The 26,905-nt window shown below is 45.2% G+C and overlaps 1 protein-coding gene across 2 annotated transcripts in view; it reads left to right on the top strand.

The window, feature by feature from the left end:
• The window catches only part of SLC9A9 (solute carrier family 9 member A9), a 221,239-nt gene extending 216,028 nt beyond the window's left edge, over window positions 1-5,211 (top strand). For both annotated transcript variants that reach the window (XM_026086985.1, XM_026086984.1), the window contains 2 exons: window positions 3,791-3,896; window positions 4,449-5,211. In XM_026086985.1, coding sequence (XP_025942770.1) covers window positions 3,791-3,896; window positions 4,449-4,667 — 325 coding nt within the window. In that variant the 3' untranslated portion in view covers window positions 4,668-5,211. The remainder of the gene's footprint in view (window positions 1-3,790; window positions 3,897-4,448) is intronic.
• Window positions 5,212-26,905: the final 21,694 nt, after the last annotated feature.

Below are 26,905 nucleotides of genomic sequence, written 5' to 3'. Positions count from 1 at the left end.
AATTTCCATGATAGATGTTTGTTTCAGGCAACGTGATTTAGGACAAAAACAAAAAGTTCCACGCTTGGCTCTGATAAATCCTCAAGACATTAAGTGCTCTGTATTTAGAGCAGAGACCTCAAATGTCACACCCTGGAGATATCTTTTGCCATTTCTTTGAAAAGCCAGCCTAAGCTAGACCACATTGAAACTTGGAAAAAAAACCTGCTGTTCATACACTTTTAACAAAAGCTTCTTCAACTGCAAGAGCTCAGTGAGGGCCCCGTCACTGCTGCGCATGCTCTGCCCTCGCCGGAGTTGCTCAACCTCGTGCRGTTTGACGGTGGGCTGCGCTGGCCAGACACCGTGTCCGGTCCTCCGYGGAGGAGACCCCAGAAGCGCCGTCCTGCCAGCCGTCTTGCCAGTCCTGCAGTAGCACTGACTGCTATGTTTAGTGCTGAGCAGTAGAGAAGAGGAAGTCATATGATTCAAATGCAGAAAAGGCAGAAACTGAACCAGGGAGGGACAACAGATTTGGATACGGATTCTGGGCAGTGAGAGGAACTGCGCCTGGCTATCGGGGAGGGCACGCTGGAACAGCATGGGCAAAGCAGTGTTCAAATAGCAGTGAAGGGACCCAGGCTAAACATTAGGTCATTTCTGGACACGTTGAGAGTAGAAACCCCGAGTTATGGGGAGTCACGGAAAAATTAGCATTTGATGATGGAAGTGGAGGCAGGATTGCCCACCAGCACTGCATACAGAACAGAATTCTGCACATGTGCACCCACAGGCATCCCAAATTGCCATTTCCCAAGTTAGAAATTATCATCTTCACGATATTATTAATGTTCTTTAACACAGTATATTGTAGGCTTTAGAATCCGCAATGTGCACATGGACTGTTCTGCCCGTGGAGAACTGAAGCGCAAATCTAAACATGGGTTGACTGATACAACACTTTCCTGCTATCTTTTCCCCATCCCTCCACTGAGAGGGCATAGACCTGGTTAGGCAGTAATTCCTGAGCTTTGCTAAGAGTTTTACACTCGCTTTCTTCCATTTTTTAAAGCAGCCTTTGTGCAAAATCTACCTTTTTCTATCAATCACACTATTTGAATTATTTCTCACTGGAGATGTTGGAAGATGCAACCAGAGCAACTGGAGTGTGCTAAGACCTCTTGTCAGCCTTAAAATGCTGTAGACCCATGGCCAATATAAGTTTCAAATGCCAGTACTGTGCACAGATTAGAATTCCTCTTTCATGCTGCACTGAAAGACAATTATGTCTGTAATGCTRTAAAACAACTGTGTCAAAAATAAAGTAAAAACATTACAGCATAGGTTATTAAAACAATGAAAACAGGCTAATGCAAGGTAAGCTCTTTTAGCAGGCTGAATAATAACTAGTTAACTAAGGAACAAAGTGGTAAATAATTTATTACAGCATCAGAAGCATCTCAACAAGCACAAGAAAATTGTCTTCACTTTAAACTGCATCTCAGGATGTTGCAAAGCAAAAGCATGGGCAACAGAGAATAAACATGTTGGAGCAAATGCAATAGCAGGGGGACTTATAGGGCTCACTGCAGCCCAGAACGAAGCCTTCCCTCTCTAACCACTTGGAAACATCAACGCACCCACACAGCAACTGTTAATGCACTACACACACAAGTTAATCTCAGAACCGGGGGGGACTAATGCTTTTTAGCAGGGGGGATCCCCCACTGCAGACCACAGTGCGGGCAGAGCGGACAGCCCGTTCTGGCACCCCTTTCCAACGCGCTGGGCTTCACGCAAGCACATACGCCACCACACTGCGCACGGAGGAGCACAGGGCTCAAGTGGTGGTGAGGGTTATAAAGCTCATTACAAAGTTATAAAGCTGCTTAGAAGTAAGGCCTAGCTGAGAGATCATCAGATTAAAGAGGAAATGTGGAGGAACATTCATCTTCGATTACTTATTCTGGAAGAGAATAAAACCAGCAGGCAGGACTGGTCCAACCAAGGGTAACTTTGTCACAAGCCTGCGGTTTTCACACTGGGTCTGACAACTCGCTTCAAACAGCTCCGGTTGTTTGTACTGGCAGAGCCAGTACTGCCAAAGATTAAAAACCTAGAACTGGGCTCCTAGTTCCAATTTTGGCCTTTTAGTTAGGTTTTCTGAAGTGCTGAGAACAAAACAGCTCCAACTGGTGCCTTGCATACTTTGCCTTTAATAAAAGCTCTTAACTGCTTGGCACTTTGAGAGGGCTTTCATGAGGTTTCAAATAAAATTGGGAGTGGATTAGGAAAGGGTTGTTTGGTTTGATGTTACTTTTACAGAAGCAGAAGGCTCTGAGCTTTCCCAACACAGTTTTATCCCATGAGATTCCCGCCCTGATTTCTAGATCATGGTTCTGAGCAACTTTTATTATGTGATCTTTTTTGAAGTGGACTCATCTTTCGTTTTTCATGCTAATTTAGTATGTGACCTTAGATGAAATAATCACATTATCTTCTTTGACAGATGCAATTTAATTTTAAAAAAAATCCAAACTCACACACAAAATCCGGACACAATAAAACAACTTCTACAGCTGAATTATACAGCGCAGAGCATATTATCTAGCCCTCCAGTCTATAACCGAGATCATCAGGCTGCTTTACATAACTCAGTTTTCTCAGTCACCTGAATTCATACTTGGTGTGTAGAGCAGTGAGGAGCCATAAACAAGTAACAAAAGAAACAGAGGCACTAAAATAGTTAGGTTTAAGACCCTTTGTTACTAACCCAGTATTTCTACACCATTGCTGCAGAGCTCCGAGTCATTATTCAGGTTCACATTTGTTACTTTTATTTTCCTTTCCGCCTTAAGGAGGGAGAAAGGGAGGGAGGGAAAGACAGAGCGAGCACCCAAGAGAGAGGAACGGCGATCAATAAGGAAAATTCTCCCTAGTAGCAAAAATAGCTGACAGACCTGCTTCCCAAACAACACTGAAAATTACTTTGTGAGTAAAAGTAGCAAGAAAGAAGGCAACTTGAGGCACTCTTGGGAGAGCAGTTATTGACAGATACAAGCATGWTATAATTGCTAGAGATGCCAGGTTTTTCTTTCATCTCAACAGAGCTCTTTTGGATGAAAAGATCAGAAAGACAGGTGTGAAACAATAGCATAAAGCCTGTTCCTAGCTTATTTACATAATTTTATATAAAGGAGCATTGATGTATGAAGTGTAAAACAAATGTGTTGAATACTGAAAATAAAGTACTACAGAGAACAATCTATGCACACTCCCAGCAATAAGGAAACTTAATATTTGACGAAATACTTTGTCTATTGCAGAAATGCAAGGATTTTACAAGAAGCTGAATGTTTAAGAAAAAAAAAAAGTTCACTACCACTTTTACAACAAGTAGCTCACACAGTTGCATCTTAAAATGTCTTCTGTTATAAATGATCACATTCTTACAGCAGACAGGAATGGTGAACAGGCTGATCTGGTGCCCATTTCCTCTCCTTCAGTTCCTTCTGCATTTGTGCATCCCATGACRCACCCGCTTGAGCCGTTCTGGCACYCTTCCGGACAGGTTTTGAGCATCAGTGGGGTTTTGGGGGGTTTTTTTGTTTTTGTTTTTTTTAAGACACATTAGACAAGATTGATGACAGGTGAATGGATGCAGTAATGAGCAGGTAAAGATATGTTATTTTCTTTCTTTCCATTCAGTTAGATGATTCCCTTATGCTATATAACGAAATTTCATCGTGTAATAGAGGAGCAAGTTAGTATCAATACGCAAATGGTAGATATTCTTTAACAAACTTCACAGATACCTAAAACCCATTTTAACCCATGCTGGTCCACCTCTTACGACAACGCTACCTGAATGGTGCAATCCTGTCGCCAGGCTTCTGACGAGCCCCAGTGCATATGGCGTAAGTACCTGGCTCGGTTAATGGCGTTTAGGGTGTAACCCAAAATCCACTGTACTTAATGCAAAGCTTTGGTAAACTCCCTTTTCCAAAGCCTATTATTTTTAAGGCTGGGAATTATATGGATTTTTTTTCAGGGCTGTAGAGAAGGGGTCTGGGAAGGTGCAGTGTTACATTTTCAAGAGTGGCCACAAATACTGAGAGCTTCAAATACGGGCGACGCATTTTAAATAATTCAGCCAGATGCTGAAAGTATTGGCTGCCTAATTCTATTGACATTAATGATATTTAGGCACCAAAATGATCTTAAAGGCTTGAATGGCAAGTATGCTTCTGAGGACTGCCCTAGAGCAGAATATGGAAAGCAGCTATTTGTTCTGATCAACATCAAGATGAGATCAATATGGTAAATTAATAGCTGGGGAAAAAAAGGGCCAATAATGAAACAAAATGGAAGGCGAATCACATCAGAGCTGTTCTTCATTCAATCTTTAACAAAGATCCTCCTCCGGAGTCTCCCTTCCACTCATGTTTCTCCCTGTTTGAAATGCACAGGATCAACTGAAGGATGAGGACACAGATTATATCATAAATAATGATGAACTGACTGCAAGCTACGAAGCCTCTGCTCACGTGCCAGTGCCAGCACAGGACGCAGGCTCCACCCGGGCGCCGGGAAAGGAGGACATTCACGAAGGAGACCTTGGATTAGGCGGGTACAGACTCCAGCTTGAACACACTCCAGGCCAATCCCAGCTGAATTCGTTGGCATGAACAGTGTAATTGTAATTGCGAGAAACACAAAGAAAGAAAAGAAATAAAAGGCCCTCTATCATGCGAAYGAGAGGCTAGAAAATGTACTAAGCACATAAATTGAAGAAAACAAATCTTACCAACTCAGTCCCCATTCCCCTGCAGAATAAGTTTACCATCGTCCATACACATACAACAATATTCAGGTTTTTGACTGTGATGCTTTTCATGAAAAAGATGTAGGGCACTGCCCACCCACTATAAATACATTACAGCTGTGTTGCCTCAGATAGTGCTTGCCTGTATCATGCCCCCCAGTCACACATGCAAAAAGGCCTTTGAGTGTTGTTAATAATCTTAACTCAACTGGAATGGAGAGAAATATCTGGCTAACATACACATGCCCACATGATCGCACAGCTTTTCACACAGCTGCTCCTGACCAGATCTGCAGATCAAGTGTGGGGGGGGGTTATAAATAAGAGCAAGTATTAAGCAGATCTCCTGTTTTCAGAGCATTAAGGTGGATAAAAAAAAAAACAAAACACCACACCAAAAACCCAAACAAAAAAACACACAGGTGTCAATGCTAGGAGTTAAAGCACCCAACTTCAGGTCTCTTACTGCCTAAGGTTTCCACAGCCCTAAGACTCGCTAGAATTTCTTTAGAAGGACAAAAGCACCTACTAAATGGATTCACAAAAGCCTGTGCACAGAAATGCACTGCTTGAGGCAGCCAGTAGGAGACAGCTAAGAAGTGGGACCATGTCCCGAAGCTCACCACTCTCTGGGCCTTCAGTGGCTTATTAGGAGCTGCAAGGAGGTTCCCAGCCAGGACATAAACACCTGAACACTGCTCAAGAAAGGGCTAGTGCAGGTAGCTCTGATCAGAAGTGCTGTTCCACACAGCATTCCCAACATCAAGACTTCCTCCATCCATAACGTAAGAAACAGCCTCCCTTCTTGCCTCTGCCTAGTGGAGCTTTGAAACTGCATCTTCCACCTAAATGAAAACGCACCAGCCCCTAAACCTGTAAATTAATCTGAAAGACACCTCCTCTGTTGAGGGTGTCCCATTTGGTACAGATAAACCAAAGTAGCCGGGGGAGAAAGAGGATGAACATGCAAGTGCATGTGTGAGCACACAAGCATGTGAGAAAGAACGGCTGGTCCGGTAAATGCCAGTAACTATTGCACTAGTATGGGAGAAGGGGGAGATTCTTCGTCCAAGGAGCATCTTGTATAAAAATATTTAAAGCACATATTGCAACACCTCAAACTTTTGGTAGGTCAATCTCCTTTACGCTTAGAGCGTGGCCTTTTCCAGACACCCAGTCCAAGAGTTACTTTTTAGAAAGTGCACCTTACAGCTTAATGCCCGGCGGATTGCGCCAGGGTGCCACAGACCGGGCAGTGATAATCTGAGACACCGAAGCTAATGAAAGCCAGGACAGACCCCTTTCTGCTGCAGCACTCAACGGGCAAGACCACTGCGTAGAGCGCGATTATTGCACAAGGCATGTGTCATTACAGCTTCGCAGCCTACAAAACTTGCATGCTGGGAACTGTTTTGTAGGATCATTTTAAATGTATGTTTGATGTAAGCAGTTATCTGTTTGGTTTTGTATTGTTTAAGGAAAATGAGTTGTTTCTAATCAAATATTCCTGCAAAAGAGCTATATCTTGAAATCAGATACTGCAAGGACAGGTGTGTACTTTCAGGTGTTTGTGTTGGGCATTCAAAGCTGCACTAGTCAGGAGGGCAGTGGTGGATATAAAGAGAGCAGCGTTTAGGTATGGAAGTATCAATTGCATCTCCATAAATGTAGTAACTGAATAAATAGTCAATCACATGCAGCTAGCTGCCATATACTATTATCAAGCATTTGCACAGACCAGCATTTGTACAGACCAGCTGGGTACTGCGAATACAGGGATAGAGCCAGGCTTTTATGTTAGCCCATGCATCTTTGCCCCCCTCAAAAGTTTCAACTCAGACCCTAAGTTGCTTATCAYAGTGCATGAAAATGTATCTAGTGACAAAGTTAGACCTTGAGAAGTTTTTAAGAAGGTCATTCTTAACACACAGAGAAAGACAGTGAGCAAGAAATTTGTAATCTATAAGAATTAAAAAAAAAATCAAGTCATCTCCATGAATGATCATAAAGATGAATAGGTCTTGATTTTACCACAGATGGGAGCTGAAATACAAACTTAAGTATAATCAAGTTTTCATCATTTTTTTCCAGGCTAATTAATTACTGGTTAGATATGATTCTAGAGCAGCTGCTTAAAGCATAAATTTGAACACTGGAGTTCTATATACTGTTATGAAAGATCAGAAGCTTAAACTGGCATTTTATTTCCCCCCAAACACTAACCAAGGAAATTCAAAGGATCTTAGTCCCCACGTGGTGTAAAAAATAAAAAAAAATAATAATTAAAAAAAAAAAAAAAAATCAGGCATGATAACAAGTCCCGAGGAAAAGTAACGAATTTCCAGCCCCCTGCTTTGCCATGTCTAGCTGTACGCGGTGGGAAAAGATGCACAGAGGGCTGCGAGAAGGAATGGAGACAGGATGAGGAAGTATGGTCTTAAGGTGTATTTTGCATCCTGCAGCACAGAATAGGAGATGGCAAAGACAACAGGGGGCAGGACAAGCAGTTAGAGACACACACWCCAGCGAGGTGAAAACCTGGCAGCAGAATGAGAAGGGTATTATCATGGGGATTAACACAGTCCTGATTTTCTGATTTCAATCCTCAAAAGTATTAAGTAAATCTCATCAGGCTTCCTTAGGATGTCCGTAGATGATAGTGAAATCAATACTCTGTTCCAGTATTATGAAGATGCAAAGCTGTTTTTCACAACTGCTACATGAACTGGAAATGACAAGCTCTTCACCAGGAGTCCTGCTCTTAGATCTACTCCAAAATGCACCCTGCAGTATGCTCTGTGGGGTTTTTACTGGTTTATTTATTGTGCCTAATGTTCAAACATCTCAGGCTTGTGAAATGTGATAAATTGAGAGCTCTGGGGGCTGAAATTCTCTGTTGATCCAAAGAAAGAGGCAGTAGTGAAAACTCCACACCGTCCTGTCTGTCTGCCTTAAAGGCTTACCTGGTAGAGAGAGCCGCCTCCTGCGACATGAGAGCTCGTTCTTCGCGTCCTCACAGGCCACACCGTCATGCTAAGGCTGGCGGGAAGCTGAACCAGTGGTCCCAGCAAGATGTGCATTTATCCTCTGRGACCAGGCTCAGCAAGCAAAATATYRTTGGTTTGGGGGAAAACAAATAATTTGAGCTACAAGCAAACCTGAAACTTCTATTAAATAACAATAAAAGTCTCAGTGATCCATTACACTATTCAGCCTTGCCATTTCCTAATTTTAAGATATTCTTTCCACAGCATATGGTTCAGGAGAGCCAAAACAACATTAGAACAGAAGATGTATTTGTATTCAAGTAGGAATTACTGGCAACTAGTAATTCTACACGACTGTTTAAACAGAGTAATGGATGTTAAGAGAGGCCTTTAATGTTAATTTACAGTTCATAGGCTGGAGATTTAAACTGCTTAGTATCACACAGTGTTTGACTGAACATGCAAGTCACTGATGATAAATGTGAAGCTATTCTTCCTATCTGACTTAATCTAATAAAACACTGCTTGGAAAAATGAGATGTAAAATACATTGTCAGAGTATAGTGACTGCATACAAAGGCCAAAATGTTAGAAAAGATGGAAATCTGTAATATTGCTAAACCCTTCAGGTTTCAGGAGTAATAACTGAAATTTTACACTGAACTGCAGAGAGCGTTTGGCTAAGGTCAGAAGCAGCAAATGAATCCTGGATATCCAGAAGAGCCAATCCAAAAGCGACTGTTCTAAAAATACCAGGTTACAGTGATAACTTCCCCAGAGAAGTGCAACATCTGGTAACCTCACCGGAAGCGAGGGCCATTAGAAGCAAACATTTACACTGCTCTGGAAGAAGCTCAAGCTTTTCCACAGCAACTACGTTAGGACCAAGTCTGGCAAAGCACTTAGCCCTGTGCGTAACCTTAAACTGCTGAAGTAACCACATTGAAGCCACCAGAACAACTCGCACCCTTTTCAGTTAGTAATTTATTTAAGTGCCTTGCTGGGCTGAGGACATCCCCTAATCTGTACGATAGGATTTTTCTTCCCCTTTGAAGGCTGGTCTGTATTTTGCTATCAACYATCAGGTAATACTGAGTCAGAAGGGTCCCAATTCCCATGCACATTCAGGTGCAACATAAATGCAGCAAATACATGTGAATGCACCTCAAATGCGCATGAGCTTTACATGGGTGCATTCAAGATTCTTTTCACTGACATGGAGAATCTCTGGGATACAAATATTAATTATGCACTTTAGAAAGTGAAGAAAATATCCTGAATAGCCACTTTAGAAATGGAAAAGTGCTTCTTCTAAAGACAAAGTTATTTTCCCCTACTTCCTGCTAGTGAAATAGAAAATGGCCCTTTTCAACATCTTACAGCAAACCACTTCAGTGTGGTTTAAATAACTTAACACAAGCAAGCTCATTTCTGGCAGCATAATCCCAACAGACGTGAGTTCTGCTTAGTGAACTGTGAAAGACTTGTCAACATTTTTATTTTATAAACAGTCTTTCAGAACTTGAAAAATTCTCTAGTTGATCCAAATTTCCAGAGCAAGCACTAAATTAACCCCTGGTATTGCTCCCAATACCAGTTAATCTTCAGGTCATGAAATCCCCTCCTTCCTTTAGCTCAATGATTAGCTCTCCTAGTAGATGTTACTATTCAAGAGAATTGCACAAAGCATCTGAACATGTTTTCCGTGAATACTGTTTATATTTTAATCATACATTTATAACTGTGGATCATAAATATATACCCAAGTGCAAGTCTCTGAAAGAAAACTTTGTCTGCCAATGGAATATGTGTCTTTTTCTTTATTCCTCCTTTCAAGGGGTTAAAGAAACAGGACAGCCAGATTCAGTGAAGACCAGGCAAACATTGCCTTCAGCAGCCTGGTGGAGCAAGTGACAGTTCCAGATTCAAAACAACATATTGGACATTGCAGCCTGTGCTAAGAAATACAGTAGAAAACACAGGCAAATTCTTTGAAAAGCAAAAACCAATGTCTGGAAGTGCCATGGTGCCAAGCAATGGCCCGCATTTGTCTTTCCCAYAGGAAAGGCACAAGGACTTTCCTCCAGGTTAATCTCGTAGGGAGACGCTTTGTGAAACCTGCATCTCCAGCTTTGGCTCTGCTCCCCAGGGCTCCCCTTGGCTCCCAGCACAGGCCCACTGCAACCRCTGTGTGAGAAAAGCCTCCGGCCAAGGCAGGTTCATATGTTTCTTCAGGGAAAACCCACCGTCTTCATGTTTCCAGTGACACCCCTCCAGCTCTCCCGCGGCTAATGCTCACCATGGACTCTTCCTACCCCGGCCCACAGGTGCTGGCACAAGGTCCATGCAATAAGAAGGACTCCRCTCATGAATACACTTTTTTTCCACTAGTGTCAGAGCACAGGCAACATTTTCCCACCTAATTTGGTGTTACTGGTCACTATCATTCCCCTACAAAAATCACAGCTGAGGAACAGAAGAACAAATATCATTTCAGGTCTCAGAGGACTCCAAATCCAAGTAAGTCAAATTAACACCATCCTGCTGTGGTCTCAGCAGGGCTCAAAATCCTGGTGCCAGCAACAGTAGGGTATGCCCAGGAGTGTATTCCAGTTATTGCTCTACATCATTCTTTACTACACAGCCGTCTGCTTCTGCGTGCGCTGCAGCTCGGGCAGATGGACATAAATAAAATACTGCTACTTTATCCAAAAAGGATTTCAAGCTAGAGAAAGAGCACTACGTTTAATGATCTAAACACCGAAAGGAAGAGCTTTCACCCCGCCATGGTTCATTGGTGAATGCGATGGCCTAGCTCTAAGCTGAGGTTTTAGAACAAGGGAATGAGAATCAGAAAGGACATGGAAGGGATTTCCCRACTCCTAGTGTAGTTTAGGTGCTCCGATAGGGTAATCCTAAACCACCTTTGCCAGCAATCACATAACTTTGGCTTCAAAGCCATGTAAGGGGTACTACCTGCATATGTTTGTAACCAAAGGCGCATATTTCAACTAAATTTCCCAGGGAAGAATCCTCCTATAACCACACTACAGAGATTTTACCCTCAATACATACAACTAAATCCTTGGAATCTTCCTTTACATTCGTGCAACTCCCTCAAGGAACGAACCGCAGTGGCGCACTTTGTGCACCATTCACACACGCCAGGACACGTTCTGAATGTGTTTGCATAAACAAAGTARAAAATATGTATTTTTTTGAAGTTCTTATGTCTTACCTTATTCAGAAGTCTGAGGAAAAATGGTTATTCCCTATATACTCGACATTTTCTATAACCATTTAAAATCTGATTAACAGGRTTTATTAAAGAAAACCTGATTTGTTTCATGTTAAGCTAACCTAAGACGATTTTTTTTTTTTTTAAACAGTGAGTCTAAACTTAAGCTCCTAAAATTTGTGGGCTCCTAATCAAATGATCTAGCTTTCAGAAGTGATGAATATCCCATTGTTCACACTGAAGCCTATTGCAGCATTCAGTCGCAATGAAATTAGTGCATAGGAAGTGCCAAAATGCTCATTGCTCCCAGCAGGGCTTGGAAGTAAAACAAAAGCACAGCATCAAAATGCATCTTAATTTGATCAGCACAATAAGCTCCCTACTCAAAGAACWAAACTGATTTCCATCGCAGCATGACTCAGCTACTGTTTAAGGAATAATCTAGAGACCTAAGCAGTGCTGACCCCCTTCAGGCTATTTAAAAAAAAAAAAAAAAAAGTAGCGCTACCCAGGACCATGCTAAGCCCTGGGCAAGCGTGAGGACTGCTGACCTTGTTGATCCTTTGCTTAGTGCCTCAGCCTCCCGCCTGGGGCAACGTGGAGCAGTCTGCACCACTTCTCAGGAGGGCTAGGATTTGTGCGAAAGCCCAGTGTGTGTTGCAGCAATTTTTTTTCCATGGCTGCTCCAGCATATGCTACAGTACAGGTTGGCCTCTTCCCCATCAACTAAGGCTGTTATGAGCATTTTCTCAGAACCCTCAAATACAGAAACATATCATTTCAGACACAGTAATGCAAAACTAGAAATSTGGGTTTTTAGAGCATGCTAAGCAATGCCTGTAGCTCTTGGATTCTTTGAGGTTTTAACATCCAGGATTTACTCACGTTGAGAGCCCTGGTTGGGACTCAGTTTATTTAGACTCAGCTTTCACCATCTGTTCTTCCAAATTYTAAAAACATGGAGAGAATATGTTCCACAAGCAGCTACAAACACAGAGGAGCTCTGCAATTTATATTTGGATAGACAGCGTACAGCACACAGGAAAAACAGTTCATGGGATCTCCAAGGTTTCTCCTTCAGGCACGGATTGAGAATTGAAGCTCTAATGCTTCAATTTTGCACCACAGTGAAACAATTCTGTGAATTACACGAATTTGCTGTCAAGCAGCTCCACAGTATTAAACGAAGGCCAAAACTGAGCCAAACTAAGTAGGCTTAYAAGATTTTCTAATTAAAGATAAACTAGCTAACTTCTCCATACATTATCTACCTGCACATAGTCCATATAAAAAGCATTTTGTGTTATCCTAGAAATTAATAACTCTGAATAATTAGAGAGTTAAGCTACTGCTRCAATAATTTAACAGTTTCAAGCCATAGTTGTGTGAAGGTGGTGGCGCCTGAACGTCAAGCTCTCCGAACTGCCGAGCTCCAGGCGGCTGTCCCCGGAGCCGAGACTGGCTGCGCGGAGCGCCCCTGCCATGGCGTCACGGATGATGCCGGCCCCGCTGCCCTCCTGCCATGGGTGCTCCCGCGTGCCCACGCATTCCTCAAGGGAAAGCCCAAAGCCTTGCAGAGACCTCTCCTGCCCCGCAGCCCAGCACCCATCACGGTGCCGCCTAGACGTTTCCCCGCAGGCRCCAAACTCCTCCCGCACTGGCTGCTTCCTTCCTGGGGGTCTTCGGATGAGGCAGAGCTGCCTCAAAAACCTTCTRAAAATACACGATTGATACAAAGGTCGAGGTCAGCAAGCATCAACCCTCTGAAGGTGTCTAGGTCTAGCCATAAATCCTCTCCCCAGGACTCAGTCGCATCCTTTTTTCCTCTATATAAAACATTGTCTTGTCTCAGCAGGGCAGACAACTGCCAAAGCCAGTACAAGGGTTCACAGGACGGAATCAGTCTCCTCCRTTTTTGCCATTCATTGATGGCCTGTTTTGTGCCTTGTATTTTATTTCCCCTTGAATGGTCTTTGCCTTTGCTGTCCCACTGCAGTACAGAACAGATCTAAGCTACAGGATTCAGAGCGACTCAGGCACAGTTCAATTAACTCTCATCACTGCAGGCCACTTGAAGTAGAATCGATCAAAAATATTGCTCAAACACTTTGCAATCATAAAGCACCTTTACAGCAAAATCAAGCATTGTACAGCAATGTGCTGATTTCACTAAAAGCTCAGTGGAACAAAAGTCAATACTAATCATTTTGATTATTACTTTGTTTTGACTAGTTTCGCACATTTATTTCATTACCGCATTAAAGATTAGTATAGAAAGATATTATTTGATATTGCATGCTACATCCAAGTTTAAAGGTAAAACTAAAGATTAAAATCATGAAAAAAATATTCAGTTCCCATCTCATACAAAGTTTCAGGTTTGCATTCCAGTTCAGAACAGGCGAAAGACTTCAGATGTGAGGAACCTTCATGGATTTGCTCTCCGCCAGCAGAGGGGCCATTAACACCGACGCCTGTCACACAGCCTTGGCTGTGCCCCTTGAGACGACTCCCAGAGCCTCTGCCCTGGGGCCGGGAGCCCTGCCAGGGTCTGGAGCCACGCGCAGCGCCTCAGAGATAAGGAGGAGAAGTATCTCCCCGCTCCAGCGACACGAGCGGTGGCTCAGAATGTCATTTATCACATGAACCCCAGCGTCTTCAAACCAGCTCGCTTCCTGGCTTCGCTGCCTCAGCGTCAGCCTCACCCCAAATAAGCTCTGCTCCATAAGAATCATCTTTTTCCATGACAGGGCCTCAAAACCCCCACGGGTTTAAATGGGAACATGATGACAAAGCCAGGAAGYTCACACTAGTTAAAGGAGGGAGAACTGTCTATTAATATGTTCATGGTGCAAATGCTTCTGTTAAACTGGAGTTAAGCCTGAAATTAGAATTATGTTAAAAGAAGAATGTTGGGGGGGGGGGGAGTTTCTTGCATAAATTACTCAGCATGAATTATACACCCAGCTGCACATAGCTGGCAGATTCCTGTTAAAAACAAAATCACAAGTCATTCATATATGCTGTCCATTTGGCAAATGCATTCATTTTATCCCCTTACACACAAAAATGGGGACATTTTCAAGTATCGCGTCCTTTTATGTCAAAGGAAATCTATACAATAAGAATTATACAATTGGGAGAACTTGGCAAGCTCCCCAGGGTTGAGAAGCCTTTTTTTTTTTTTTTTTCCTTTAACCCCCCAAAGAAAAGCTTGGGGGAAAAAAAAAGAATGCATGTAAGAAAGTGTACATAGAAAAAGAAATTTTCCTTTTTAAAAAGACACAGGACATGAATTCTGTCCCCAGTAAAACCTCATCTGCTAGAATAAGAGCTGGTGTTTCCTTAGTTTTACATGTAAGGAAATGTTTTAGTTTTCTTCAAAGTTTTACCTTTAAGTTTTTCTCATTTTAATAACATGGCTCCAAACTTAAAAAAAAAAAAAAAAAAATCAAGAAATGGAAGAATTACTTTGTTCTTATGGAATTTAATTCTCTTACTGCTAGAGGGAAAGGTGAGAGGGTAAAAGTAGCTAAAAATGTCATCAAAGTTTTCCATTTTTCTGCCACTAGATTAGCTTATTCATTTTAAGTTACACGCACAGCAGGGGCGCGGGGCTGTCTGAGGCCCTGGGGAGCAGCAAAACGCGCAGGCAAACCGCCCGCTCGCTCCCACTGCCGGGAGCCGCCGGAGGGGAGCCCGCGGCGCCCGGCGCGACCCTCCTCGCGCTGCGCCTGCCCGACCCCCACCACCAGGCGAGCGCCGGCCGCGGGGTCCTGCAGCGGGGCTGCTCCCCCCGCGCACCGGGGCCTCGGCCTCAGGCACCCGAGCCGGGGCGCAGCAACACGGGGAGCCGAACCGAGCCCGTTCCTCTGGGCACCGCAGGGCTTTCGGGTCTTCCGAGAGAACAAATCCCTCCCTAGGGACTAGCAACATGATTTGTGAGATTATTATTTTGCCTTTATTTTTATGTATGTATATATGTATGTATGTATAGAGAGAGATATGGGTGTGGGAGTGGGAGAGTGTGTGTGTGTATATATATATAAATAAAATAAAATATATATATATATTTTTTTTTATGGGGAGGGCACCAGTTTGACTTCAGGAGTTTTAAAAGCCAACAGATATCAAATAATTTCTCTGATCTCTGAGAGCAAAGGGGATCACACCAAAAACTTCCCACCTGCCTTCCCCCTCAAAGCTCCCCCTGCTTCACCAGGGGAACGGATGAATAGGTGGCGCCTCCCCTTCGCCTCGTTTTGGGGTACGCAGTGMGGAAGGCTGACCCGGAGCAGCCGCGTGCCACGGTGCCATGCGCAGGCTGAGCGCTCAGCGCCCCAAGGAGCACATCAGCAGGTGGCTTTCAGGCACTATGTTATACAGCTGAGAGAGGCTGGGAAGAGCGCGGTTAGAAAACGTGTCCAAGACAGGCTTTATGCACGGCTATTTTCTTGCCCGCTGAACCATCATTACCGAAAACAGGCAGCTTACTGCATCGCTGCCCTGCGCTGCCCTTCAGCAAGGGAGGGGAGCGGGAGCACGCCACCCCTTCCCTCCTTAATCGCCTTCAGGGGAATAAGACCCAGTGTTTTAAACTCCCTCCTACTTCCCCACCCCCAAAAACATGTAATGAGGGAAACGAATTACTTGAATTCACCCAGTCTTATAAAATGCTTCAGTGACATGTCAAATTGTGTCTGCTGGACAGAGCCGGTGCAAGCCAGAGATGGACGACCGAGCGTCCCCCCAGCGGGAACGTCTGGCCTGCCCCGTGGCACGGCGGGCTGCGGACGGGGAGGGGACCTGCGTTCGGACCGACCCACGAGCTCACGGCGGGGTTCGCGTTTGGACGAGCCACAAGCCAAGGTTCGGGGGCGCCTGCCGCCAGTGCAAGCTGACCCACCTGGTGCGAGCCCACTGCATCGGAGGCCGTTTCTCCCTCCTCTCAAAAACCCTGCGGTAAAACGGTGACCGCAGTCTCCCAGGCCCCAGGCAGCGCGCGAGGGCCTGCGCCACACAGCTCGCCCCGCCAGCCTTCCCGCTGCCCCCGGAGCCACCGGAGCATCCTGCCTCCTCCTCAGGACGTGGCCCCGCGGCRCGCAGGCTTCACGGACAGGCAGTGTTGCATGATGTTAAGCTTAAATGTCTGTCTTCAATTTCAGTCTGTTGCTCCCAGCGTGTTGCTCACCGTTATGAAAGCGAAGCCTCTTCCCGCTTGGTGTTTACACCCTTCGGGAACTTGAAGACTTTAGTGTTCTCACAGAAACGGAGTTTACACAGGTAACAACTTTCTTCTTCCTCTTCTTTTTAAATGGCCTGACCCAAAGTTCACTGAAGCTGGTAAGAAAACTGGAACACAAGCCACAGAACATTTCTCTTTACTTCTGCTTTTAAATGTGAAAATTTAGGCAGAGGAGTGGTACTTTCAGCCCTTACGCGCTCACAGGATGGGACAAAGCAGGGAACATAAGTCTCGCTTAGAGCAACCTACATCTTCGTTGCTGAGGAGCTGACCCCCTGCTTGAATACAACTCTCGGGGTTTCTGCTTCAGAAAGGGGTCCAGGTATCCCAGCCATCACAGGTAACCAAGAGCTGGTGATCGCCTCCGGTCCAAGCGCCCGCCCGGTGCCCCGCGGCCCCGCAGCGGCACAGCACCGAGCCAGGGAGCACAGAGCCGCTGACCGTGTCAGTGGAGCGACGTCCTGCAGCCGCCGCGTTGGAGGTTGGTTGCCTGGACAAGGCCAGCACCGCTCACGAGCCCGGAGCCGAAAGCGCTATGAACTCTAAACTGTGACTATAAGAGGAGCTTTTCACCTTCCTTCCCAGCATTTGCCTTTACTGCCACAGAGAAGAGATGCCTGTGCCCCGACCGAGCGTTTTTGCCGGTTCAGAGAGGCTCTTCCCCTGGACGAAGGGCCGATTATCCCCTCCGGCGTCGGTGCCGACCCCTGCGGGCAGGGAGGCTGCCGCTATCGCGCCCATCGCCGCTGCCCCTTTCGCCGGGGTGGAGATCCCTCCCGCAGCACGGTGGGGAGCGCCGAGCCCTTCACGCCACCGGCAGGGCCCGCCTGGCAGAAAGGGCCGGGGCTTTTACCGTTCTGGGTACTCCCTCCCGAGACCCGTTGCACTGTCCATTCACGTCGTGGGCCGCAATAACGTCCCTTTTGTGAAGGTCCGAAAGACAAATCCACCCTGGGTGCAACCCTGCTGCCCTCAGCGGAGTCATAGCAGAGCTGAACGTGGACCAGACTCTCTGCTTTGATTTGCTCTAAAAGCTGCTTTGGCTCTGTGTATAATTAGAGGCAGATTGCTCCTCTCCCCATATCAAACCACTCCTCCGTACCTGCTATTTCATCTCAACACAGCCACGCGAGGCAGAGCCATGCCCGTGCGGCACGGATCAATAGATGCTCTTGCCCACTCCTGCCAGCATCAGTTCAACATCAGACCCGTCTCCGCCACTCGCCTTTTTAATGCTTTTGTGTAGGAGGCAGGGGCAAGGACTTTCGTTAGTCTGGTGTCTTTGTTTGTGATCGATGGAAAGCTTGCCAACTACACGCCAAATGCTCTCAAATTAAAGCCAGCTCAGTGGCTGTGATTAGATAAATTGTGACTGACTTCTAAACCCTCCACTTCTCAGCCATAAATCCCTCCTGCTCCCCAGTCACCTGAAGTAATGACTAATGCCAGGTTCCCCTAGTTACACTGGAAGAGAGGAGAGCACCTAGGGATCAGACAAGAAAGTCTGCTGCCTCCGGCTTATTTTTCAGGCTTCCATCCCCATCAAAAAATTAAACATGATGAGAGAAGCCATATTAACTATATTGCCCATCTCCTCTTCATCCCTCGCTGCAGAAGTGCTGCACACACTGTTTCCCTGACACGTTCCTCTCCATTTATTTCCYGATTTGTTTGCCATTATCTTTCACACATGCAGACATTCACTGCGATAGCCAATATCACCAATAAAAAAAAMTCAGGGGTCCAGTCTCTTCTCCCTTTCATCATAAAATGTGCCAGAATAACTACTGATTTTCACTCCTGATTTGCATCAGTAAGAGACGATCAAAAGGCTGCATCCTGCAAGGCGCTGGGCACCCGCAGCTCTCGCTGAGGCATGAAGGTCAATAGCCCTCAAACTCTTATTCCAATTAGCAGTGCAATTAGCCAGGCACAGCAAAAGACAGATTAAGCCTTCCCCACACATTGAAGTGTAGTTGAAAAGATGAAGTAATACTTGTATTGACCATGGGTTACTGCAATACTAATAAGCYTGTCTATTCTCGTAAATAGGAAACCCAACTCCTTTATAAACTGAAGGGGTTTTTTTTTCTTCTTCCTTTAATAGCTGCAGGGGAATTTCTTCCTCCCACATTTCCTCTGAAAATGGCTCCATAGCACAGGTAACCTTCATTATACATAATTACTTTTACTGAAGCTCGGTGGTTTTAATGAACAAGGCTACAAAAACCGAGAAACTTCTTGGGGAAGTTGCACATCACGCGTTTCATAGCGGGATTTGCTCAGGGAATCCCCATTCCYATCATGCAGCCTTTCATTTCACCACCAGTATCTACAAAGGTAACACAACAGCAGCCTTTCAGCAAGSCAGGGATAAAAGCAAACGGTTCACCTACGAAACATGTCAACAGTTCTCAGCCTCAGCCAGAGAAATCCTCCGGAGCAGAGAGCTCATTAAGCCTAGCACATAACGAACTCTTTGCATGCTGTAAATAGGGCTTGTTAACAGAAAACAGGCTGTAACAAAGACCGAGGAGCAGGAGCAAGGGGGGCTGTTCCTGTTTAACAGCCTCTCTCTCACTGCTGAGGTTGCGTGATGGATCACTGTAATCACAAAAGCCTTCATTAGATTTTTCTCCATTTTCATTATGACAGTGAGGTTAAGGACAGTTTGTTTCTTAGAGCTTGTTTCCTTAAAGTAAAATGATCCTAGATACTCGGTTACAGGGCTTGGGTTGTCTTTTTTCAGCTGCTATATGACAAATTATTCTGGTCACAAACTCTTCTTCATAAAGAAGAAAAAACAACAACAAAAACAGCRCAGTCTGTATTTTATTCCTGCCCCCAATGCTGAGCAGTGTTTTCTATAGGAATCTTTAACCTGGATGCTGTATCTTGGACCCTGTCTTTCACCTGTCATAAGCACTGGTTYGTGCAGGCTCATATCTGTCCCAAAATACTTCATCCAGGGGAGCACTGCAGCTCCGGCAACCCAGAGGCACTCAGCAGCGCTGCTTCTGGGCCCGCCGCCGTCTGCAGCACAGCTGCTCTCCAGCTGTTCAGCGATGGGGTCCGGGTGGGAGCCGGGCCGCCGTCCCCGAGCCCGGCACATGGAGGGAGGGCAGGCAGCGCTGCCGCGCGCGGGGACGCGTCCCGGCTCACCCCGAGCCCCGCACTGTGCAGCCCCTCGCCAGCGCGCTTGCCAGGGAGCTTTGCAGTGGCAAAAGTGCCACCAACGGAGCCACTGTCATGAGGCTGCTGCTAGTGCGATTGCAAACCCGGAGCCAAGCTGCTGCTCGTATTGCACAAAAACTCCATACTCGCTGCGGCAGCCTTCAAACCACGCCGGGACCCCGGAGCCCTGCCTGCCCCGTGGACGAAGRGCCGCTGCAGCAGGAGGCAAAGCGTGTCAGCTGCCAATTAGTTTCTAATGGCACTGTATAGCATCCTTGTATATGAGGGCAATGCACTGTTTCTTGGGTTTTTTTTAAACAGATTAAAATTGTATCTTCAGAGGACAGTCAAATCACACTGTTTTACAACTTAATTACATCATGTGTTAGATGAGAGCCTTACTGCATTACAAAGGATTACAAAGAACCAGCATAGAGGAAAGAATAACTGTGTGCGCTGCCCCCTAAGTGCTGCATTGCTCTTCAGGAGAATTTCTCAGCGTCAGAAAACTGTGCAACATTTCCTGCTGTCTTGGTGAAGGGAGGAGACAGCAGCAGGAGAATCCCATTCTGTCCTCGGCATCAGCTGGGGATAAATTATCCGATCCAACCAAGCCTCAGCCCAAGGAGAAAGCTGCAGATTGTAAATCTGGTTTTTAATTTTCCTTGTAAGTGCAGCTGGCAATCTTTTTTTTTTTTTTTTTTGGCAGGGGGGGGATGGTGGAGGAGGAGAAGGAGGGGAAGTAAAACCAAACCTGCAGCCGTTCCACCTCCTCACCCAAGGTTTCCACCCCTTCAACCACAGATGGTGCCAAACACCAGATCAGTTGTTCTGCGACCTTGCACTAAGGGAAAGGGCAGAGCAGGGATCTCTTACAATGATAAAGGTAAGCTATCACAGCTTGGGAAAACAGTAACCGGTAAACCACTTCCCATTAACAGCCCTACCTTGAACCAGGTCTGGACTGCATGCACCCTGCCTAGACTATTCATTTAGGCCAACTGAATACCCACAGGGCGCTTTTAACACCACGATTCCAAACCACAAAGTTAAGAGTACACTGCAGGTCGCAGGCAGGACCACCTTACAAGCACCCGCACGCTCACGCCCACAGGGGTAATCCTTTCCAGCCTTTCCTCCCTCCTGAGGATCCGAGGCCTTACTTATTTAATTTGAATCTTTATCTAAACTAAAAGCTCAGGAAAGAAGAAAGAAGGTATTCTCTTCCTGMCAGATATTGGGAAATCTCTTCCCAGTATTTTCTGTGTATGACTAATAGCTACTACTCTGTGAGCTTAACTTATTTCTTGCCATTTCTCAGTTATTCCTCACTTCCCATCTATGTCCTCCTTTTTAAGTCATAACATATTCCTTGGACTCTTATCAACCGCTTCCCTCCAGCGATATATAAATACACTTAAATTGCAAGTTAATTATTTTTAAAGTTGCCTGGGCTCTTCTGCTCTTTGTAACACTTGGTACAGCCAGGCTCAGCCCCGACCGGGGTCTCTGGGCCTTCCCGTACACAAATCACTCGCACACAACCCTCCCATCTACCAACGCCAGGAACTTATGGCACAGAGGGATTTAATTATTTGTTGATAGTTACCAGTGTCACCTGTAGAAGCAGCAGCTCCCACAAGTGCGCTTTTTAAGCGCAAGACACTTTTCCAGCCCCCAAATCCCTTTTGTCCACCAAGGCGGACCGTTCCATCTCTCCACTCGCCGCCACGTTCCCTTCCTCCCCTTGCTCTTTAGGGGCTATCGCAGAGGACATTTGTGCCCTTTCTAACTGCTCTTCTCCCTCTCACTTCCATGGCCCTTTCCCTGCGGATGCGTGTACCATTGCACCCACGCAGGGCGCCCCAGACGGACCATCGGCTCCCCTGCCGCACTCGGCAAGTGCCTCTCGGCAGCGGCAGCAGTGGGAAGCGGGACTCGATTCCTAACCGGCTCCCGGCGGCTGCCGGGCCCCTGGAGCGAGCCGCAGCAGCTCGCGCTCGCTGGGCGCCAGCCAGCTAGGCACGGTGCCCGGAGAGGCGAGCGGAGCAGCACAAGCGGTGCCCTGTCTGGTGCAGCATCCCCATCTCAGTTCCCCGTTCGGCTTATTATTCGGAATATTAAACTCATGTCCTGCTTCCCCGGGCCAGGAGGGATGCGGGCTGCGAGGGTGGGTCACTTCTCTGGGAGCAAACCAAGCCGGGAGTGCCAGGGTGCTCGCTTTCCCCGTCTCATTTGCTGACACTTATGTACATGCCTGGAGAAGATCAGGCTCGGCCGCAGCAGTTTGCGGCTCGTAACTCAGGCGCAGGACGGCTCTGAATAGCGGCTCTGTTTCGCAGCATCGGCCAGACCGCGTCTCCGGCCCTGCCGCTTCCAAACACCCCRCGCAGCTTCACGAAACCCTGCAGACCTAATCCACAAGGTCGTCTTCTGCGCGAGGCCTGAGCGTGCCGTGCCACACGAGAGACTAACCGAAGGCCCGCGTCCGCGCAGCATCCCCCCTCGAGCGCCACGGCGTGCCGAGCGCCGTTCGCCTGCGGTCGAGTCAGAGACAACCTGCTCCTCAGCCGCTACCAGGCTCCCAGGGCACAAAAACTACTCACAGAGCCACGTTAAATTCAACAAATAGTTTTTAACCCAGCGCAYGGATGAGGACTCTTTAAGAGTTTTAAATTCTCATTTTGACACTTTCAGAATAAAGTATTCACTTGGGAAATACCAAGACACCTTGTTTTCGCATTTTCAAAAGTGAAAGCTTTCAAATTGTCTGAAATTGTATTTTTAAGAGTAAATTCCAAAGAGGAAAAAAATGGGTGAAATAATGCAAAAATCTTTTTTGCTTCAGATTAAAAAAGAAAAGAGAATAAATCAGTTAACACCAAAATAAGCATTTGCTTKTTTCCTGTTTTGTTGAAAAGCACAAGCACAAAATCTGTTTAATCTAAACAGGGCGGTTTTGCCTTTTAATTTTTCATGGTTTTGGCCTTTATACCAAAATTCCAGTTTGTGAGCAGCTTTTTCTAGACTTGAGGTCTACAAGGCACTAGGCTCTCTGAATCCTACAGACTCTTCACAACTATAGAGCTACTAAGCACGTAAACACATTTTCGCAAAAGCTGAGCCCAAAGATGTATTAGACTGCAAACTCTTCAAGCTCGAATCACCCTGTAAATGCGAGGCTACGTTTGGAGCAACTGGTTGCCAGCTGCTGGGACAACTGGGTGAAGCGGCCCAGGGCAGCTTGGGAGGAAAGGCAACAGAAATCCCAGCGGTTCCTGCAGACAAGTGCTCTCTCCCCCATCTCCAGCCCACATGAACCTGCTAAAAAATAAAAAAATGAAACATGTGATTGTTCCTATATTTTAGGACATGCATAGCAGCCAACTGCAATTCTTCCAGGCTGTCTGACGAAGCCACTAGAGCATTTAAAACGCAGTTCAATTCCCAAGAAAATATTGTATATTTGAGTTTGGGTAATGCCTCAGCAAACACAAAAGGATGCACATGCATTTCTAGAGGAAGAAGCCCTACATCTACACAGCTGGATGCCGATGGCACGTCATTTATAACACAGTGAGCCATGCTGCTGCCAGAGCAGTTTTTTGCATATGCTACAGGGGTAGACACATATGACTTACTTGTTTATTTTTTCTACTGTTTTGACAGCAGTCATTCTGAAACAGTATCCAGGTTTCAAGGGCTGTTTTGCAAGTCAGCCAATCTGAAATCAGATCCAACATCAACAGAGCTGAATCCTTGAAGGCATGTTTTTCCAACTGACACACAAATATACCTMCTTTTCTCAGTCACTAATTAGAGCCATGTCGAACCTTAAGCTCTGGCTCTGCAGTATGCTCACAGAAACTTCAGAGAGGCAAGGAGAGGCACCAGGTTATTTGCTCTGAACGTGTGGCTAAGTTGCCGTCCCCTCCCCATGGTTGCTGGGCACATAGCTGTTTTTGTCACAGATTATTGTATTGCTTATGGATTTCTGTGTATTAGTTGTTTCACATACATGAACACTTCATTGAAAATAAACAGAAAATGCAGTTAGACCCTCAAAGAGCTAATGAGGGCCATAACAGAGGAAGCTATTTTTATTATCATTATTATTGAGAGGTTTGGGGATACACCATCCTCTCCAATTTTTAGTAGTTACCCAAGGTGAATCTAGTTCACCTGACATTGACCAGAGCGAGAAACTTGCACACATATGATATTGGTATCACCAGACACAGAAAGGCACAGCCAGCTTCCCCAACTATTTGGGCAGTACACAAGCATGTATTTAACTTCAAATGACGTACTCCACTGCAAGGCACTGAAGTCAAGACTGCGAGATATCCCACCAAGCAGCTGGAAAGTTCTCTTGGTTTCTAGCAAACCAGCAAGATACATCTCTTCTCTGGAAATCGGCTATTGCCACAGGGAAGCCTTGTGCCATAGGCACCATCCTGCATGCTGTCTTCGTCTTTCTCTGCTTGAGGATGAGTAAACATGCACGTAGATAAATCAAATTATATATACAGTTTATCTGCAATGCAGTCAAGAACCGTATCTGCAGTACACAAGAAAACACTCAAACTAGCTTTAATCAGGATAGTACTTATCCATAGCAATGAAACTGCAGATTCATGGTATCCAGCAGAGACTGCCCAAGCCCACTCAGGACCCCGCGTGCACGCTCGCAGCTCAGGACCCTGCTGCCAAAACGCCACTGCCTGCAGAGCAACAGACTGTGGTAAAGCTCCCCAAAGTTTTCACATGGCTCAGTCCCAACGCGGACTGTAGCAAAGGCATATTCCTACTAGTCCCTCAAGCTCCACATCTTGCTTTTCTTCAGAGAAGCAGAACTGCAGACTCTGGACAYGTTGCCCCAACCATCCATGTGAGGCTCATACCACAGTTAATCACTCGGACTAGAAGAACAGGAAACAGCTTAATAACTGTGCCTGAAAACTCTTGGAGTCTCTTCTGCATTGCTGTTCCTTAAAAACCACACATTCTTGCAAGACACAGCACATTCCTCTGAAACCGTTCAGAAACCTACCACTAATGTCAGCAGTTTTTTGGGAATCAGAAGGTACTGAAGAACCTTACCTGGAGGCACAGTGTCTCACTTGACTGGGTATTTATTGAGGAGAAATCCCCAAGTATTATGCAAAATTGAAAGTCATGCTTAAATTAAAAACATAAATAAAACAGGAGAACTGACTTCTGTAACCAACTCAGAATCTTATTTCTTATATGCAGTCTCTGCRTCTTCATGTATTCTTCTATAAAATACATTTATTAGCAGATGGGAGACTTAACGTACTGAACTATTGTAAAACACACTGATGCCCTTGGATAAAGTGTAATAGTGGTAACACAATTATGTTTTACTACATTTTTCAGAGGGGAGATCGTCTCTAGGTTGGACAAGATTGTCACTATTGGATCCTGCGTACTGCCTCACTGGGGGAGCCTGGGCACAATCTGCGCACTGTTTCTGCCCCAACATGTAGCCCCACAGGCCATCCCTGGCCCAGCTCCCCTCTGAGATGGCCCTGGACTAGTAGTGCCAGGTCCTGAAGTCAGGGCTAAGRCTTCAGGTCTTTCTGGTTCCTTAAACATGTTCTAGCACTGAGTATGCACTAATTTATATTTAAATGTCTTAGATGCCACGCGGCAAACCTTACACAGCATTTAAGACCATGGTAACTTTTACTGTTAAAGCAATACACAGGTCATAGTTCTTTAGAAAAAGAAAATTTCTTGTGTCAATATTCATTTCCATCAATGATGGAAGTGACGTGTTCTCTCTCACTCTCAGTGTTCACCCCTTCTCGTAATACCACTATTATTTCAGCCTCCAAACTCTCTGTGATGGTAATTCATGACCACATTTAGCTCAAGTTTGATCCTATCAAAATCAAATTTGAAATGAACAAGCACATTTTGACACTGCCTTGCAGCTATGCTGAAGAAAATCTGTTATTTTTGAAAGCAAACCCAAAACTGCTTTCAGGGAAATATTTTCTAGTGTAGTTGCATCATCATCTTTTGTTGTGTGCAAACAAAGGGCTATTCCAGTAAGATTTAATTTCTTAWATGTGCCTCTACTTTGTAAATTTATCATGCTAAATGGAAATTCTAGTCAAGTTAATAGAAGTTTTGCATTCCTGGAAAGAAAAGACGAGGATTGTACATATGTTGAACTGAACCGCATCCTAAAAAYAAAAAGAGTAATACAAGACCCTACCCATCAGTCTCGTAGTCTATCAACCCACCAGTTGAATATACTACAGAGATCACACTTGGCAACCAAAGCCTCATAAATTGCATATGTTCAGTTTCATCTAAGTTGATGAGAACTTCTGTGGGCAGAATTCATTCCTTTTTCTACTAAAGAACCACCACATTTCACAAATAATCAAATTCGAGAGGTCCAAGAGCTATGATAGGTCAAGGAGCAATTGTAAGAAGTTCCATAGCAAAAGTAGGAGCTAATACTCAGGTTTACTGCTATATCCATTTTCTTAACTTCTATAATTAACTCGAAAATCTGCAAATTTTCATAAAGGAATCAAGCATGATTCTTATCTGACTTATGCTGAAAGTAATCTCACTGAATTACTCTGGCACGAGATGACAGCCAAACTCACAGTGAATGAAAGGATGCAGTTTACAACAAAGCACAATACTCTGATGAAAAATAGTATGCAGAGAATCAGTTATCAGAAACTAGGGATGACAATATCCTCTAGGTGAATTCAGACAGCCTTAATTTTAATCAGAAATTATTTTAAATACCACTGAATATAAAATCATCCCCAGAAGATGACAGGACTTTGGTCAGGGCAGTATTAATGCACACTGGCTGTCTTCCTTCAAGCRAGAAAGGAATGGAAAAAAGGAATAAAAAAAGCATGCAATTTTTAATACATGGTTATACTGCCTGCTTCAGTCCTTGTGGCTTTTCACAGCATACATTTGTTTTTATGTTGTTTGGGCTTGTTGTTTCCCCCTTCACCACTTTCTCCTCCTTGGTGTGTAATTAAGCACTTCCCCCAGACTATGTTGTAAATTAGGTTTTGAATTGAGCCATTCTTAGCTATAAAACAGGAATGAATCTCAGTTTGTACAAGCACAGCTAATTTACTTTGTACCGTCTTCAGAAGAGAGGCAGCCCGAAGGAGGCCACCGCGTGGCTCACAGGGCCGCTCTCGAACCTCCTCCGAGGGGCTCAGGCAACAGCAGCCTCCACCAGCGAGTTAGCAGGGGGCAGAGGTGCGGGTGGAGGAGAAAGGAAGGAAAGCAAAGAGGAGGAACTTTCGATAACAAACTAACACATGGTGGGCGTGACGACAGAGTGCGGTCTTGTGAATCACTGGTTTTATAGCAGAGCTATAATAAGTATAGCCAATTCTGACATAATATACAGTAAAGAGCAGAGCAGAAAAGCACATTTT

This window comes from Apteryx rowi, unplaced genomic scaffold, assembly GCF_003343035.1.
Source record: "Apteryx rowi isolate R43461 unplaced genomic scaffold, aptRow1 scaffold_70, whole genome shotgun sequence".
NCBI lineage: Eukaryota > Metazoa > Chordata > Aves > Apterygiformes > Apterygidae > Apteryx > Apteryx rowi.
The sequence above is the reverse complement of the archived record's forward strand: the minus strand, read 5'-3'. Positions and strand labels throughout refer to the sequence as shown.